Source organism: Suncus etruscus, chromosome 12 (assembly GCF_024139225.1).
Source record: "Suncus etruscus isolate mSunEtr1 chromosome 12, mSunEtr1.pri.cur, whole genome shotgun sequence".
Classification (NCBI taxonomy): Eukaryota; Metazoa; Chordata; class Mammalia; order Eulipotyphla; family Soricidae; genus Suncus; species Suncus etruscus.
In genome coordinates, this window is record NC_064859.1 from 52,678,355 (window position 1) to 52,695,790 (window position 17,436).

Sequence of the window (17,436 nt, forward strand, 5' to 3'; positions counted from 1 at the left end):
TTTTTTTTTTTTTGGGTTTTGGTTTTTGGGCCATACCCGGCAGCGCTCAGGGGTTACTCCTTGCTGTCTGCTCAGAAATAGCTCCTGGCAGGCACAGGGGATCATATGGGACACCGGGATTCGAACCAGCCACCTTTGGTCCTGGATCGGCTGCTTGCAAGGCGAACGCCGCTGTGCTATCTCTCTGGGCCCAGAAGTCCATTTCTAAAGTTAACTTTTAATTCTCTGTAGTTCAAAGAAGGTAACATGGAAATTACATCTGCTGTGAAAAGTTAATAGCTTGTGTTAATTTTCTTGGAGTAATTGGATTACATGTGAAAAATGCAACTAGTCAAGTTATTTACATAGGGGTGGTTACTTTGATTTTTTTTTTTATGTTTTGGATTGCTGTACACATGAAATGTTTCTTTTTTGTTTTGGGTCATTGAAATGGCGGTTTGTGCATTCCATAATCCCTAGAGAGAGGGAGAAAGATCCCCGTGCCCCCAATCCAAGTAGGACAAGAGACGCAGGTCCAGCAGCAATTCCAATGCAGGAAATAATCCACACACGGTTAGGAAGGAATGGCAGGCCAGAAACTCATAGCACAAGCTGTTTACCCACAAGACAGTAGCCCCACCACACGAAATGACCAGGCAAGATGGCAGCTTCCCCTCCAAGCCTACAAGCTGCTTTTATTGGGAAAAACAAAGCCCAGAGGAGGAGGCAATGGGGAAACATCTTTTTAACATGTAAACCAAAGGAACCAATCGAGAGACTTTCTAATTAGAAGGTAATATGAGGACCAATCCAAAGGCTACGCAATAGGTCTGCCACCTGACTGGGCTCAGAAATTACTTCCTGGCAGATTCGAGAGCATATGAAATGCCAGGAATCTAACCTGGGTCATCCTCGTGCAAGGCAGACTCGGGCCCTGCATATTATATGTTTAAATGGCAAAACATGTAACAGTTCTTATGGTCTTGTGGAATATTCTGAACTTGTCATAAAACTACTAATTCTTAAAATCCCTCAGCTTCAGATGGCATTTGCTGACTGCGCTGCAGACATCAGATCTACTTATGAAAGTCAAGATGCCAAACAAACCACTCCTGATTGGTCTGCCAATACTCTGAACTGTATAGTTCTCCTCTTTTTAAGGGCTGGGAGAATGCAGGAAGCCTGGTGAGTAGAATACACAAAGATGACTACTACATTTATATGCAGATATCAGAAAATACTGAACCTGGTCGATAGAAGTTCTCTAATTTGCCTGTTTGATATCTTACTTATCTGAAATTTCCTATAAGAACTTGATACAGTAGGTCCCTACTTAACATCTTGAATGAATAATTGAAGAGATTCTATAAAGAACAACAAATAATAAAGGCAGGTCATTAAATTCTGTTGTTTCATTCAGCTTTGACCAGGATTGTTTTTCTCATCTGTATAATGAAATAACATTCCAAAGTAAAGGCAGAGTTGGAAGAAAAAAACATAATTAATTGGATTTATGATACTTTTTCTTCCATATCCAGATATGCTCAGGTGCTATTCTTGGCTGTATACAGCAGACCATGTGATGCAGGCAGGAGTGGAACCTGAGCATCCTAGGTATAAAACCTGCACTCAGACCATTAAACTATTTCTCTTGTTAACATTTTATTCAATGTTGGCATGGAATATTATTACTATTTTTTTTTTATCAGCAATAACAAGTTCAGAGGAAAAAAACTGGAAGTAACCTGGTTAATTGGGCTTTGCCTTTCTTAACCTTCCTGTTGTGCCTAAGCAAGTCAGTCACTGGTTTATTCACTTAAGATGGACAAAATATTACCCAAGAAATTTACTTTTAGGGCCAGGGGATAGTTGGATGGATTAGAGCACATAGCCCTAGGTTTGATCTCCGATCTCCAATTCTATAAGTACCCTAGAGCGCTACTGGCTCTGGCTCTAAAACAAGTATTTTCCCAGTATGCACTAAATGTGGTCTTATCTAGAACTTCCCTGGCTTGACAGCACTTAATTCATGCTAAAATTTTGAATATTTAATTATGAATGGGGATCTTATGCATATTCATTATCCAAAAGCATAGAGGTCAACAGAGTATCTGGGGATAGTGACCAGCAGCTGTTATATCTTGTTTGGCTACAAAAGAGTGTTCTAATACTTGGATATGGCTTAAGCACAATAAAGTGATTTACCGTGAGGAGCTGAAGAGATAATACAGCAGGTAGGGCACTGTGGCTGACCTGGGCTTAAACCCAACACCCCCTGAGCACCCCTGAACATTGCAGGTATAACTCAGAAATTAAAAATAAATTTTAAGGAAGCCAGAGCGATAGCACAGTGGTAGGGCATTTGCTTTGCATGCAGCCCACCAGGATGGACCCAAGTTAAATCCCTGGCATCCCATATTGTTCCCTGAGCCTGCCAGGTGCGGGGTCCTGAAGCCCCCCAGGGGGGCCCGGCCAGCAGGAATTAGCTGGGAAGGCTTCTCAGACAACCGCACTCCTATTTTGCTGAGTAGAAGAACAACCACACCTGTAAAAAATCTGAGAGAGGTTAATAATAAAGACCCAAGGCAGCGTCTCACTGTTCAAGGGTATCTTTATTGGCTACAGCTCCTTCTTATATAGTGAAGGAGAAGGGGGCAGTACAAAGGTGATGTCAGTCATACTTTTGGCGCGAAGGCCCATACAAGGCAAGGATATATTTCAGGTTTCAAGGAACAAAGAAAGTTAGGCATTCTCTAAATAAGGAAGTGGGCAGTGGGCTAGGGGGCTGGATGACCTTCAAGTTATGATGAACGTGCTGTTGCTATGGAAATTTCTAGTGACCTTCCAGCTGCATTCCTAATTGCTTAACTATCAGGAGGTGGTGCAAGATGTGCCTGCCTCAGTGATCTTGAACAGACAATGTAGCATACACTTATTGATAACAGCCTAGTTCACTCCGGAATGTGGTCTTAAGGAGTGAGGCCTAGTTTCTGATAACGGTACCAGGCAGCTTTGCTCTCCTCCGGGCTAGAGCTAATTATATCTACAGCTGCACATTCCTTTCTCTATAGCTCAAAAACTTACAGCAAGACTGCAAAATAGCTTTTAGGTGAAAAGCTGGAATATGGCAGAAAGAACAGCAAAATGGCCTCAAACAAGTCACAGTCCCCAACAGCCAGGAGCTATTTCTGAGCATAGAGCCAGGAAGTAACCCCCTGCAACTGCTGGATATGGCCCCAAAACCAAAAATAAATAATTTTAAAAAACTTATTTTGAACATAGTACAAAATACTACTCTGCCTTCACGTAACTTTGATGGCTGCTTTGCTACGTCAGCTCTCAGGAACTTGGACTGTACATGGACCAGCGAAAGAAACATTTGGTACCCAGTTTAGCACAAACTTGTTATGAATCAGGCTATGATGATTGGCGCAGGGGTACGGACCTCAGCCGAATCATGGGGGCTGAATGTATGTGTTTTTGCCTTTGTCCTGCATGTGGCAGGTTAATGGCAAGGCACTTACATGAGACTATGCCTTAATCTGAGCCTGCTCTTCATACTGTAGTTTTAGGACACAACTCCTGAGGATAGCTGTATGCGATTTAAGTGAATTGCAAGTGCCAGTGAATAAGGCGGTCCTTATTATGAGAGGATGCATGGGGAGGCGCAGGATTAGAGGTGACTAACTGAAGTCAAGGCTGAGTGTCAGTGGGACTCAAAAATGTTTAATCTTTCAACAGGAAGATGTTGGGACTTTTTAAGAAGCATAATAAGATTCCTAGGTAAGTTGAAGTTAAGTAAGCCTATTTGGGGGTCCACCTTGGAATTAACCACATGGGTTTAACGCTGTAAGGTGGCTGGAGTTTTTACCAATACCTCAATTTCATTTGCGCCTTCTTCCTATAGCAAGCAGATGGTAAGCACCACACCCTCTAGGCCAGGCTGCTTAAAGCAGGGCTTGTGAGCCCATACAGAATTTCTTTTAGAGGGCTCAGAAATAGCACAGGGATCAGGATACTTGTTTTGGATCCTCCCACCTTTAGTCCCAGTACCACGTAAGATACAGAAATCCCAAAATAGAATTTTTTTAAACTTAACTCATCATTAGCAAATGTTTTTTATATCCAGCTTGCCTGGTGTGAAGCAAAGGTCTTTTTTGGGGAGAGAGGTGATGGTTACCACTTACTGGACTTGTGTTCAGGGGACCATTTTGTGGTGGTGGGGATCATATCCAGGTCAGAATCCTACCTGCTGTACTATCTGTCCCAAGGAGTAGAAAAGGAAAGTCTCCCTATTCTTGAGCATTTCAAAGCAAGAGCCTTTTAAAGGAAATTGTACTCAGCGAATGCCGTGATATGGAATATGTTGAATAGATAGGTCATAAATGAAAACATGCCATACTATTGTCCATTATCTCTTAGGTCCTTTTTAGTTCCAATGTAACTGTTTTCAAAACCACTGGATTTTATAACAGCTTTTTAAACAGATCTTTGTACATAAGCTTTGCAGGATTTATTTGGAGAATCTTGACATTTTCCCTTTAACAGAAATGATTTGCTGACAGAACTTATGGATAGTGCAAAAGCATCCAACAGTTCTACACAGGCCGTTGAGATTGTGAAATTGGCTCAGGCCTTCAGTTTACCTGTTTGTGAGAAACTCACCCAAAGAGTGATGACTGACTTTGACCTCAGCCAGGAACAAAAGTAAGTGGGCCCTGTGCCATCACAGGGAGAAAAAGACAAAAAATGGAATCAAACACAGCCTGGTTAGGTGTTTGTAAATTGCTAGCCTTTGATTTTGCTTCTTCCAAAAGAGCAGGATGTGTTAAAAGTTGTTTCCTAGGGGTCAGGGATGCTTGTAGCATTGATTGCTGCTAGTGTCCTCTAGTTACAACAGAATTTCAGCATAAATCTCTGGTTTACTCTTTTTACAGGAAAGCCCTGGGAAACCCAAGTGCAATGAGCAGTGACAGCGATAGTGATAGTGACAGTGACAGCAGTGACAGTGACAGTGACATCGGTGAAGTTAAATAAAAGTGGGCAGATCGGAAGAGGCTGTGGCTTGGCACAGTTGTGAAATTGCACTTGAGGACTCGCTATTATGTACCACAGCATGAAAAAAATGAAGAGTAAATCTAGACTTGGTGCACTTTGAACTGGCAGAACTGTTAGGACTCAGATTGAATTCCTGATTGGCTACAGCCCGGGTGTGTGTCCCTCCAGCCTTTTCACTGAGGTGCACAGTTCCTGACTTCACTGTAAGCTCTGACCATGTGGACCATCAGTCACGCTGCTGTCATTCATCACCACAGCCTTTGATTAGGGCTGAGGTGCTGATACTTGAGCCGTAGGCAAGGAAAGGAAATCAAAGGTCTTTTGTACATTTTAATTGGTGTTGGATTTATGATATCCCTGTTTCAGGGACATAAGATGTGAAAAATTAAGCAACTTTATAAATAAATACAGACATGTGCATATGTTTTCATTAATATACTTTCCGGAGAGGGAGAGAAAATTAAGGCATGCAGGCTTGTTCCCTCTCCTGCTGTGGATGGGAGGTTTGCCCACACTCAGCAGTGTTCAGGGATTGCTCCTGGCTCTCTAGGGTTGGCTGCAATAAAAATAACTCCTTAGGGGGCTGGAGAGATAGCACAGTGGTAAGGCGTTTGCCTTAGGAGCAGAAGAACTACCTTAGGTGGTTCAAATTCCGGCATCCCATATGGTTCCCCGAGCCTGCCAGGAGAGATTTCTGAACACAGAGCCAGGAGTAACCCCTGAGTGTTGCCGGGTGTGACTCAAAAACCGAAAAAATAACACCTTAATCTCTATACTTGCTTTCCAGCTCTGGGATAACCATTTGTAAATGTTTGTTGCACTGACAAATTGTTAGCCTTGAATGACTGACAATACCTACCAGTTTCTGGCTTTAAGAAGTTCTGGCTTGTCAGTTTGATATATATACATAAAGATTGCATTTCTCAAAGGTATTCATAAAAATGAGCAGCTTCTAGTAATAGTATAGTGATCATCCCTCCCTCCAGTACCATACCTTACCCCCACCCTTCCGCAGCTTGGAGAAACCCTAGCCTCACACATGGGAAACATGAGCTCAACCCTCTTGCCCTTAATATTTTAATCTCAAAATAGTTTAACTAAGCTCAAAGTGATAGCACAGCTGTAGGGCATTTGCCTTGGATGTGGACAACTAGGAAGCATCCACGTTTGAACCCTGGCATCCCATATGGTCCCCCAAGCCTGCCAGGAGCTATTTCTAAGTGCAAAGCCAGCAGTAACCTCTGAGCGCCATTGGGTGTGGCCCCCAAAATAAAACAAAACCTAATTGATGTTTATATAGGAAAACTTTGTATTAAATATTCAATACTAAAATAAGAGAAAGTTTCCAGTTATTCAAATCAATTTTGGATACTGAATTGTTCTGAAGTTCTAGAGTTTTCTCTCTTTTACTATCTGATTAGCGAGCTGATTAGCGAGTTAGCAGTTTTATGAGCTGCTATTGCTCATCACACCAGGCATGGGTAAAACCCATATAAACATGTATTTTTTTGAAGTTAGGCAGATCTGGATTCAGAATGGAATGGGGCAAGTGGCTGTTCTGCCAAGGATCACAGCAGCTGTATAAACGCTCACACCCTCAGCCCCAGCAAATCTGCCAGTTGTGGAAGGCAGCACTCCCAAGAGGGAGTCAATTGAAGAGCAACACCCTGCATAGCCAACAAAACTCAGTAACAGGATTCAAGCCTGCAGGCCCAAGAATAAGCATGGCACTATTAGGCATGTCAATCGTGCCTCTATCCCCAGATCTGTAGAGCCTATCTACCCAATACTTTAACAGAACCTACCTGCAAACCAGTTGGCATTTGATTGTGCTTCATCATCACTGGAACTTAATGCTAACAGTATCAATACCAGTATGGGAGTATAGAAAGAATGGAAGGGTTAAGGTACTGCATACTGCCAGCCCCCTTTTGAAAACCAGGTACCACATACAGTTCCCCCAAGCACAGGTCACTCAGCACAGAACCAGGAATAGTCCCTGAACATCAGAGTGTTGCCCCAAGACAAAAGGAAATAGTAGACTTCAAATAAAAATTTCCAGCAGGGGCCGGTGAGGTGTCTGCCTTGCAAGTGCTAGCCAAGGAAGGACTGCGGTTCGGTCCCCAGATTCCCATATGGTCCCCCCAAGCCAGGGGCAATTTCTGAGTGCTTAGCTGGGAGTAACCACTGAGCATCAAACAGGTGTGGGCCAAAAAACAAAAAAAAATTTCCAGCAAAGGGGCTGGAGTGGTAGCATAATGGTAGGGCATTTGCCTTGAATGTGGCCAACCCCAGATAGACTTTAGTTCAATTCCCAGCATCCTATATGGTCCCCCAGCCTGCCAGGAGCGACTTCTGAGTGCCAAGCCTGGAGTAACCTGAGTGCTGCCGGGTGTGACCCCCCCCACCCAATAAAAGAAAAAAAATTTCCCAGCAAAAAATACCATTTCAAACAGCCACATTTCAAGTACAAAGAGAAGGTACACGAGGCCGGAGAGAGTGCAGCAAGTGCAGCAGTAGGGCGTTTGCCTTGCATGCGGCTGATCTAGGTGGAGCGAGGTTCGATCCCCTGGCGTCCCATATGGCCCCCACGTCAGGAGCGATTTCTGAGCGCAAAGCCTGGAGTAACCTGAGTGTCAACGGATGTGGCCCAAATACCAAAGTAAAAAGTACACAGAGCTTTTGAGTAATGGTCACTGAATTGAAAACAGCAGCCCTAATTTCAGAACAAGACATTAGGGCTGAGGACAGCTCAGAGGGCAGGAGAAAGGCTGGAGCACCTGCTTTGCATTCAGGAGGCCCAAATGCAATTACTGTGCCAAATGTCCTTCAAGCACTGCCAGGAGTGGCCCAATAACCAAAAAATAGTGGTCAGGGATTTAACATCACAGAAGCATTTGCCTTGCATAACTGAGACCTTGGGTTTGGTTAACAGGATACAGAGGCACAAAGTAGGAGGTAGGCAACTGCTGACTTCAAGACAAATGGGATGAATAAGATCAAATCAGGATGCCCGGAGAGATTGCACAGCGGCGTTTGCCTTGCAGCCGATCCAGGACCAAAGGTGGTTGGTTCGAATCCCGGTGTCCCATATGGTCCCCCGTGCCTGCCAGGAGCTATTTCTGAGCAGACAGCCAGGAGTAACCCCTGAGCACCGCCGGGTGTGGCCCAAAAACCAAAAAAAAAAAAAAAAAAAAAAAAAAAAAGATCATAACAGTAACTAGAAGGCAACAGAAATGGCCACACTGAACAAAAAAGGTAATGGTAGGAAATGAATGAGGTCAGGTCTTAGGGGAAAATAGTATGTATAGCACTCAGGAAAGGCACCAGAATTTATAAAACCTCACAGGATGGTTTAATAACCTACCTCCCCCCCCCCCCTTTATTTTGGATGAGGGAGGAGCTGCACACCTAGTGGTACCCAGGGTTTACTCCTGGCAGGCTCAGGAGACCATATGGGATGCTATGGATGGAAAGCAGGTTTGCCATGTAATTAAGGCAAACACCATCCCTCCAGCCCAACTCAAACTGAAATCAGTAGGAAGGTAATGAGACCAAATAAGTATAGAAAATATATCTATTAAAATTCTGTGTAAAATGAGTAAAACACTAAAAAGAATTCCCATAGAACATTCATAAACAGACATGCTGGTACATAGGCAATTTATGAAAATTCATATTCAGAAACCAGTGATCTCCTATGGTATGAAATTATAAATATCAAGATGATGGACATATCCAAATAGGTAGAGACTGAATGACCTTTAAAAATAAAACAAGGGGTGGGTGGGGGAAAAAAATAAAAACAAGGGGCCGGAGCAGTGCACAAGCAGTAAGGTGTGTCTGTCTTGCAAATGCTAACTTAGGACAGTCCACCGTTTGATCCTCCGGCATCCCATATGGTCCCCCAAGCCAGGAGCAATTTCTGAGCGCATTGCCACGAGTAACCCTTGAGTATCAGTTTTTGGTGTGGCTCAAAAGCTAAAATAAAAACTAAAGTAGAAATTATTGGAAATGCAGTACTAAAGGTAGTAGGCAATAGAAGGCTACCAAGAAAATTTTCTAATCTTTACACCTAGAAAAAACAGCACAGAAGGAAAAAGTTCAGAAGAAATTTCACTAATTTACATTCAATTTCAAAAACTAGTAACACTGGAATATTAATCAGTCACAAAAATGTTGCCATTTGTGGCAACATGAAGCTAGATAATATGCTGAGAAGCAGGATTGGGATAAATGCTAATTCTCTTGGACTATAAAGAAATAGCAAATCAAACGGATACAGAGAACAGATTGTTGCTAGTGGAGATGGGAGATTGGTAAAATGTGTACTGTACTAGGGGGATAAAAAATGTCAGTGTTCACTTGCATATGTATATGTTAAATTCTAACACTAAACAATAAACCATAGTTTGGCAGGGGTGAGAGGTATGAAAAAGTACGGGAATGGGGCCCAGTATTAATATAGTTTGAAATTACCTTGTAGTAATGGAACAATGGAATTCTAAAAATTAAAGACAAATCTAAATATTAAATCTGGGTCAGTGCTATTTAACCATCATGAGGGAAGCAATAAGGTAAAGCCAACAGAGGTGTGAATGCTGACATGAAGGAGCCTCACCCTGACCACCCAGCATCAGTCCCCTTTGCCCTGCTCTCTCCTCCCTCTCTTGAAGAGTCGGCTGACCAAGTTGAGTTTCTTGCACCGTCTTGGGCCAGGCCCGAGAAAGGCGAGAACTTGCCAGAGCCCATTATATCATTCCATTATACAATATGCAGAGGTGATGGCAGTTTGCTCAAAAGGGACACTATTGGGGTTGGAGAGAGAGCACAGTGGTAGCACATTTGCCTTGCATGCAGCCGATCCAGGACAGATAGTGGTTCAAATCCCAGCATCCCATATGGTCACCGGGCACAGGACCAATTTCTGAGCAGAGCCAGGAGTAACCCTAGTGCCGACAGGCGTGACCCCCCCAAAAAAAATAGTGGGGGAGGGACCAGAGAGATAGCATGGACGTAGGGCGTTTGCCTTTCATGCAGGTCAGTGGTTCAAATCCCGGCATCCCATATAGTCCCCCGAGCCTGCCAGGAGCGATTTCTGAGCATGGAGCCAGGAGTAACCCCTGAACATTGCCGGTGTGATCCAAAAACCAAGAAAATAGAAATAAATGGGGGGGGGGGGGACACACACTTGGGAAAGCGCAGCGTGCTTCATGATTTTTGACTTCCAGAACACAACACTTAGTGCAGATTCTGCTTTGAACTGAGATCATAGAGGAAGAGAAATCCACATCTCCTATGCTGTACTTGAATGAGTTAAATAAAAAAAGGAAACACTAAGATGAATTCATGAACAGTTAAATTTGTCTGCCAGTTAATTCATTTTCATTTCATGCCTCTTAAAGGTGAAAAGGCTGAATGTAGAATTCCTCGTATGTTCCAGCAAGAACTTAAGAGCTCATAGATGGGGCCCGGAGAGATAGCACAGCGGCGTTTGCCTTGCAAGCAGCCGATCCAGGACCAAAGGTGGTTGGTTCGAATCCCGGTGTCCCATATGGTCCCCCGTGCCTGCCAGGAGCTATTTCTGAGCAGACAGCCAGGAGTAACCCCTGAGCACCGCCGGGTGTGGCCCAAAAACCAAAAAAAAAAAAAAAAAAAAAAAAAGAGCTCATAGATGGCAAGTGCCATCATGCTCTGGAGCTTTAGAACTTTACAGAGCATTTGTGGCAGTGACGGTGGATGGATCCTGCTCAATGAAGAATCTAGTTAAAGGTGGGCCAAAGTGGTCAGTGAGATGGGTGAGGGGATGCACTGCATCCAGAAGTGTGGGTGTACCAAGTGTATTCAAGCACCACACACACAATGTTTATTTTCCTTCTAATAGGAGTAAATTGTGGGACACACACACACATACCTTGAAATATAATTTTTTCCCAAAAATAGTAAGATACGGGCCAGAGCAGAGTGACACAGGACGTAAGGCGTCTGCTTGCATGTGCTAGCCCAGGATGAACAGCAGTTCGATCCCCTAGCGTCCCATATGGTCTCCCAAGCCAGGAGCGATTTCTGAGCACATAGCCAGGAGTAACCCCTGAACATCACTGTGTGTGTCCCACCCCCCAAAAAAGTTAAGATATGGGACACACCCAGTTCTCCTTGTCTCTCATATAGTGACTAATTACTAGGATGATATAGGTCCAATTATTAACATGCTATCACGTGTCTGACTCAGTCTTCTGAGTATGCCCAGGTAGGAAGAAATAGCTCACCAAAACAAAACCTGAGGTCTCATACTACTAGAACTAATTCAGACTTTATTTAATACTTTTGCTGTTGCTACTTGTTTGCTTTTTGTTGATTCAAGGCCATGCCTAACAGTGCTCAGAATCATTCCTGATGGTGCCAGGGAATGAACCCCGGTGCTGCAAGCAAGGCCAGTGCCTTCCCTCAGCTCCCGTTGCTACTACTTAAAAGAAATGTTCTGCACGAAAACAAAACTAGAAACGACAGTTTTTAAAAAGCTACTGTTTACATCTTTGTTTTATTCAGTTTGCTCCAAGGGGCAAAATCAATAGTAATAGGATCACAAACATTATTTTGATTGCTTCACAGCCTGATCAGTAAAACCTGAAAAACGGAAATGTTACTCGAGTTGCAAAGAAAGTACTCCCTGTGTTCACTGACATGATAGCAATGGAAAGACTAGAAATGCAACAGGTGTGAACATTCAGAACAGCACTGTCACCACTTGCCTCTAGGCCATGCTGGGAGCCTGTTGCAAACCCCTTCACATATCACCGAAGCTTCCTTGGACACCAAATTCGGCTTTATGACACTCTTACTGGACTGCTCTTGTTTCACCTGAGTGGTTCCCTATCCCACAGCGCTGGCATAGGTGGTCAGGATTTCCACTATCTGCTTGGTTTCTAGGGTCATTCGGGCTTCCTTGAGCCAGTCTTGGGCCACTCTCCTGGATTCCCCTTTCAGCTGATTGACAAATTTGGCTGCCAGCTCCAGATCGCCATGCTCAACGCAATAGGAGGCATAGGAGAGTAATTTAAATGTGCTCAGATCCTCAGGGCGCAGCTCAGCAGGTGGCTTCAATTGCTGCGGTGGGGACAGGAGCAGGGACTGCAAGTAGGAAAGGAAATACTGATACAAGCTATTTCTGGTCTCATCAATCATAGCTACCCTTCGGGCCAATTTTCGGACATCATAGAAGCGAACTCTCAGGGTTTCCTCACTGTACACCCCCCCGAGTCAGTGACTCGGGAGGGAGGGCTGCAGTCAGAGCCTGTGCAAATTCACTATCAGTGCAACTGCTTGGATAGCCTGCACTGCACTCCCCAGTGGGATAGTGGGCTGCTCTGCAGAGGCTGTCTTCATGCTATACTTGAGTGCTTCCACTGACAGCCACAGCTGGTGCGCTTTCCGGGCCTCCTCTTCAGCAGTGGCATGGCCTGCAGAGAAAAACAACACATGGCAAACCATTCCTTCTCCCAGAGTCAGGGAATGGAGACAGCTTTAAGAGCCAATCTAAATGGGGACCATATGGCCAGTCAGAGCCTCTTCCCAACCCACTGCAGCCCTCATTCCCGGGTGCCCTTTCCTAATGTCTCTCTTCAGACACAGTAGAAACCCTGGAAACATTAGTGTCAAGGGCAGGGAAGACACCATGAGGCTATGTGAAGAGCTCCTGAACATCCAGAACAGCGTGTGGTAGGCACTGAATTCAAATGTTTATTCTCAGAAATGCTTACGAAAAGCCCATGATATTTAGACTAAAATTTACATTAATGCCACAAGAAACAAACCTGCAAAGGAATGGAAACCTTACATCTCTGGATCTTAAGTTTCATGAGTTTTTTAGCTCAGCTTTAACTGAAGGAAAGTAATAAATATCCCCAAAATAACTAATTTCATCAATCTCCTTCTATTAGTACATTTCCTTTTCATGCAGCATAACAGAGCCTCAATGGAACTGCTAATCATGTAGTGTGTGCAAAGCACCATCTCAAACCCTTGATCCAACATCCACTAGAGACAGGCCAGCAGATTGCGGGCAAGCGTGTATGAACACTCACCATTTCCCATTCAAATCATGAGACATGAGTGTTGGAGAAACTACACACCATTTTGTAAACTGATTTCATGCCAGTCTCATGAGGAATGAACCTTCCAGTTATTTACAATCGACCAAGGCTTGTCATTAAGAGAGAGAAAATAAAGAATGCTCATGAATAAATAAGATGCAGCATGTTCATGCCAAATGTTGTTGATGCATTTGTCCTACTACTCCCATGCTGCTGTGCTATCACTCTGTGTTCCCCCCCCCCCCAACAAGTTAAAGAAATTATTCTAGGAAGCTTGAATGAATAAATTACCTATGAGAGGTATATGTACTTACTCTGAACTGCCTGTTCAATTCCTCTTAGCCTGGCATAGGCAGTGTTTATGTCCAAAGTAAAATTGTCGACCTGCTCCTGACTGAGCCGGCGGAACTGTAATTCTTGATCAGCAAGTTTATCAGACAGGTCCTGAGAAATAGAAATAGGACACAGGGAAAATAAGGGTGCAACCTCATACCTGACCCTTACTAGACACTTACCAACCGCTTCCTCCAAAATCAAAGAGAAACTTTACATCCTCCAACAGTGCACGGGGCTTCTACGCTGTAATTCTCTACAAATTTATCAATGAAACTAATTTCATAGTGGGCCAGGAAAGACAGCTATTAAAAGCAAAATTCTAAATCAAAGAGACAGTGCACAGGGCTGGAGCACATGCCTGGCACACACAGGGCCACAGGTTCCAGCTGTGCACTCTCAGGATATTGCCCCAGTAGCCCTGGCATCACTGGAAAGTGTGTCACCCTCAATTAAACAAACAAACAAACAAAAAGTCAGGTTCAACCTGCCAGCATTAAAAAAAAAAAAGGGCCAGAGAGATAACATGGAGGTAAGGTGTTTGCCTTCCATGCAGAAGGGCGTGGTTCAAATCCCAGCATCCCATATGGTGCCCCGTGCCTGCCAGGGGCGATTTCTGAGTGCAGAGCTAAGAGTAAGCCTTGAGCACTGCCGGTGTGACCCCCCCCCAAAAAAAAAAAAAAAAAGACAGGAGGTGTAGCTCAATGGGCTGGAACTCAAAATTTGCAAGAGAGGCTTCAGTTTGACCCTCAGCACCACCAGGTCTCCTGTGCGTCACCAGGAATGACTACTAAGTGCTGAGCCAATAATATCTCCCAAGCATCACCTTATGTGGTGCTGAAAGCAAAAGAGAACTTAAAAAATAGATTACTAACCAAAAAAAAAAAAAAAAAAAAAAGGGCCCGGAGAGATAGCACAGCAGTGTTTGCCTTGCAAGCAGCCGATCCAGGACCAAAGGTGGTTGGTTCGAATCCCGGTGTCCCATATGGTTCCCCGTGACTGCCAGGAGTCACCCCTGAGCACTGCCGGGTGTGGCCCAAAAACCAAAAAAAAAAAAAATAGATTACTAAAGTGGAGACAGCTCTGGTGTGAAGACAACTCTAAGAGCTGAAATGGGCTTCATATGCAAGGGCCTATGATACCTGGTGCAACTAACTTCCCCAGCACTTTGGGGAGCCACCCACACAGGGGGTGCAGGAAGTAGCCCTCCTAAGTATCAGTGGATGCTGTGGACCCCCCCAGAAAAAACAGCATCAAGAAAGTTAAGGTCCTGGGCAGTGCTCACAGAGCCTCACACAGGTTCAACTGTGCTTTACAAACATCATACTTGAATTGCAACCAACTACTGTGGAAGAGCTTCTATATTCAGACGGGGAGAGAGAGCACAGCAAGTAGCAACAGGCCTTGCAATGCTTAAAGCTGGGGCTTAACTCCTAGCACAGCATGGATCCCATCCAGTGCCCCACTGAGGTGGCCCTAGATGCTCCCAGCACTGAAGCCAAGCAACACCAGCACCAAGTCCCTAAGCAAGGACCACTAGGAGTCCTGCACGGTGCCACTTAGGAAGAAAAGAAAAAAACATGTACAAGTGCACATATGTGTGCGCACACATACCACACACATACACACTCATCTTTCGCAGAAAAAGACCCACAGAACCACCAAACAAAATAGAAATAGCTTTTCAGGGGCAAGAGAGATAGCATGGAGGTAAGGTGTTTGCCTTGCATGCAGAAGGTCGATGGTTCGAATCCCGGCATCCCATATGGTTCCCTGAGCCTGCCAGGAGCTATTTCTGAGTGTAGAGCCAGGAGTAACCCCTGAGCGCTGCCGGGTGTGACCAAAAAAAACAAAAAAAAAGAGGAAGAAATAGCTTTTCATATTGATGTAAATTTTAATTTTCTGAAAAACTTCCTACTTAAAAACCCTCATTCCCTTATTTTTGTTGTTGTCCTTGGCCACACATGGCAGTGTTCAGCATTAACTCCAGACCCTGTGCACAGGAATACTCCTGGTGGTGCTGGGGTCTGAATCCAGATTAGCTATATGCAAGGTAAGTACTTTTTTTTTTTTGGTTTTTGGTTTTTGGGTCACATCCGGCAGCACTTAGGGTGTTACTCCTGGCTCTACTTTCAGAAATCACTCCTGGCAGGTTCAGGGGATCATATGTGATGTCAGGATTTGAACCTCAGTTCTTCTGCATGCAAGATAAACGCCTTTCCTCCATGCTATCTCTCTAGACCCTAAGTGCTCTTTTTTTTTCTGTACTATCACTCCAGCCTTGCTCACTCCCTTTTTTTAAGATAAAAGAGCAATTTATTACATTATACAATGACTTGTGGAGTAGAATGATTAAAGATATTCTGGAAACAGAAAGATTCTGATGAATTGCTTTGATTTCTAAACTGAAATCTTTCTCATGTATTTCCTCAAGATATAAATTTTAAATTTTAAAAAAAATTCGGGGTGGGAGCACACTCCTGAGTGTTCAGGGTGTACTCCTGTAGTGCTGGGGGATCACTTGTGGTGCGAGATTCAAATTGAGGTTGGCAACATAGGAAGCAAACCCTCACAAACTGTATTATCTATCTCGCCCTAAAATAACAGTTGGGGGTGGGGGGTTATGGTGTGGTGTTGGGGATAATACCTAGTAGTACTCAGGGTCTATTCCTGGCTCTGTGTTCATGAGTGACTCTGGTAATGCTTGGGACTGGCACAGGGTCACAGTCTGCAGTCTCCCACAAGGCAAGTGCTTTAGATCTTTATCTCAGGTTCTTTCTACCTCTCTGTGTCTCTCTGCCTCTCCCCTCCCCCCAGTAAGCCACAGAAGTTTGGGTGGGGAGTAGCAGCACTCTTAGGCTGCTTATTATCTGCAGCATTCCTAAATCCCCTCGTATGTCAAAGTCTGCACATGCAAAATATCTGATCAGTTACATAAATATTGACATAAATTTCTATCTTCATCTGTGCCTTTAAGTAAAGAACGGCTTTGCCAATATACAAAAAGTCTATTCTAACAAGACAACAACTTTCTCCCGAAAGCTACAGCATCTGCCATACATGTGTGAGGTCCTGAGTTCGATCCTTTGGAGAAGCAAAAATAATTAATTTTTCCCACATTCTTCCAAATCCTCAGAGAGAGTGTCACAAAAAGTTCATTAAAGGAAAAGAGACACCATTAATGATGGAAAGAAGAGGCAGTATTACGGAAACTGATGCTTTACAAAAGCCTCTCACCTGCTCAAATTCATATTTCAGTTCCTGTTCCTGCACCCTCAAAACATCTCGTAAGTGATCAGTGTGAGCAGCAGCCTGTCGACGAAGCTGAGTTCTCATTTCATTCTCCATGGCATCTCTGACTTCCTCTACCTGCAAAGCCAAGTACAGTAATGATTAGTTCTCATTATCACAATTTTTAGGAAAAGAGAAAGACTCGAAATAGTAGCAACAGTAAATAGCTTCTAGACTGAAGAGACTGCAAAGGAGCCTACCTAGCACAGTCAGAACTTGATACCAGGACAATGCACTGCTCTATCAACCCTTTCCTAGAGTTCTGATTTAGATAGCAGGGATCAAAGCTGAGTCACTCACAAAGTGGAATGGCAAAGCTATACCTACTATTTTTGTCAGCAATTACTGGTATTATCTCTAAAACAGAAAATGAACCTCGGAAGCCCTTAATAGAGAATGAAAAAACAGCTCAGGGTTGGAGAGAACACAGTCACAGTCGTAGGGCATTTTGCCTTGCATGCAGCTTACACAGGACAGACCTGGGTTCGATTCCCGGCATTCTATATGGTCCCGAGCCTGCTAGGAGTGATTTCTGAGCGCAGAGCCAGGAGTCACCCCTGAGCGCCACTGGGCGTGGCCCCAGAAAACAAAAACAAAAACAGAAAAATGAAAGAACACTCAAGGAGTTAGGTGTATAATGTTCAGGCAGTTTAGGTCCCGAGCGCTTTTAGATGTGATCAGG

At 44.0% G+C, this 17,436-nt stretch overlaps 2 protein-coding genes and 1 non-coding gene across 3 annotated transcripts in view; 2 read left to right on the forward strand and 1 right to left on the reverse strand.

Annotated features, from left to right (window-relative positions):
* The window catches only part of PTCD3 (pentatricopeptide repeat domain 3), a 31,231-nt gene extending 25,774 nt beyond the window's left edge, over window positions 1–5,457 (forward strand). The window contains exons 21-24 of the mRNA XM_049784614.1: window positions 1,016–1,164; window positions 3,721–3,762; window positions 4,528–4,686; window positions 4,917–5,457. Coding sequence (XP_049640571.1) covers window positions 1,016–1,164; window positions 3,721–3,762; window positions 4,528–4,686; window positions 4,917–5,016 — 450 coding nt within the window. The 3' untranslated portion in view covers window positions 5,017–5,457. The remainder of the gene's footprint in view (window positions 1–1,015; window positions 1,165–3,720; window positions 3,763–4,527; window positions 4,687–4,916) is intronic.
* LOC126024913 (small nucleolar RNA SNORD94) lies at window positions 3,393–3,530 on the forward strand. Its single transcript, XR_007500991.1, has one exon. It is a non-coding gene; the product is annotated as a small nucleolar RNA SNORD94 (small nucleolar RNA).
* A 6,103-nt stretch (window positions 5,458–11,560) lies between the features above and the next one.
* IMMT (inner membrane mitochondrial protein) overlaps window positions 11,561–17,436 on the reverse strand; it is a 51,192-nt gene continuing 45,316 nt past the window's right edge. Inside the window, 5 exon segments of the mRNA XM_049784912.1 lie at window positions 11,561–12,291; window positions 12,293–12,357; window positions 12,360–12,497; window positions 13,445–13,574; window positions 16,701–16,832. Coding sequence (XP_049640869.1) covers window positions 11,779–12,291; window positions 12,293–12,357; window positions 12,360–12,497; window positions 13,445–13,574; window positions 16,701–16,832 — 978 coding nt within the window. The 3' untranslated portion in view covers window positions 11,561–11,778.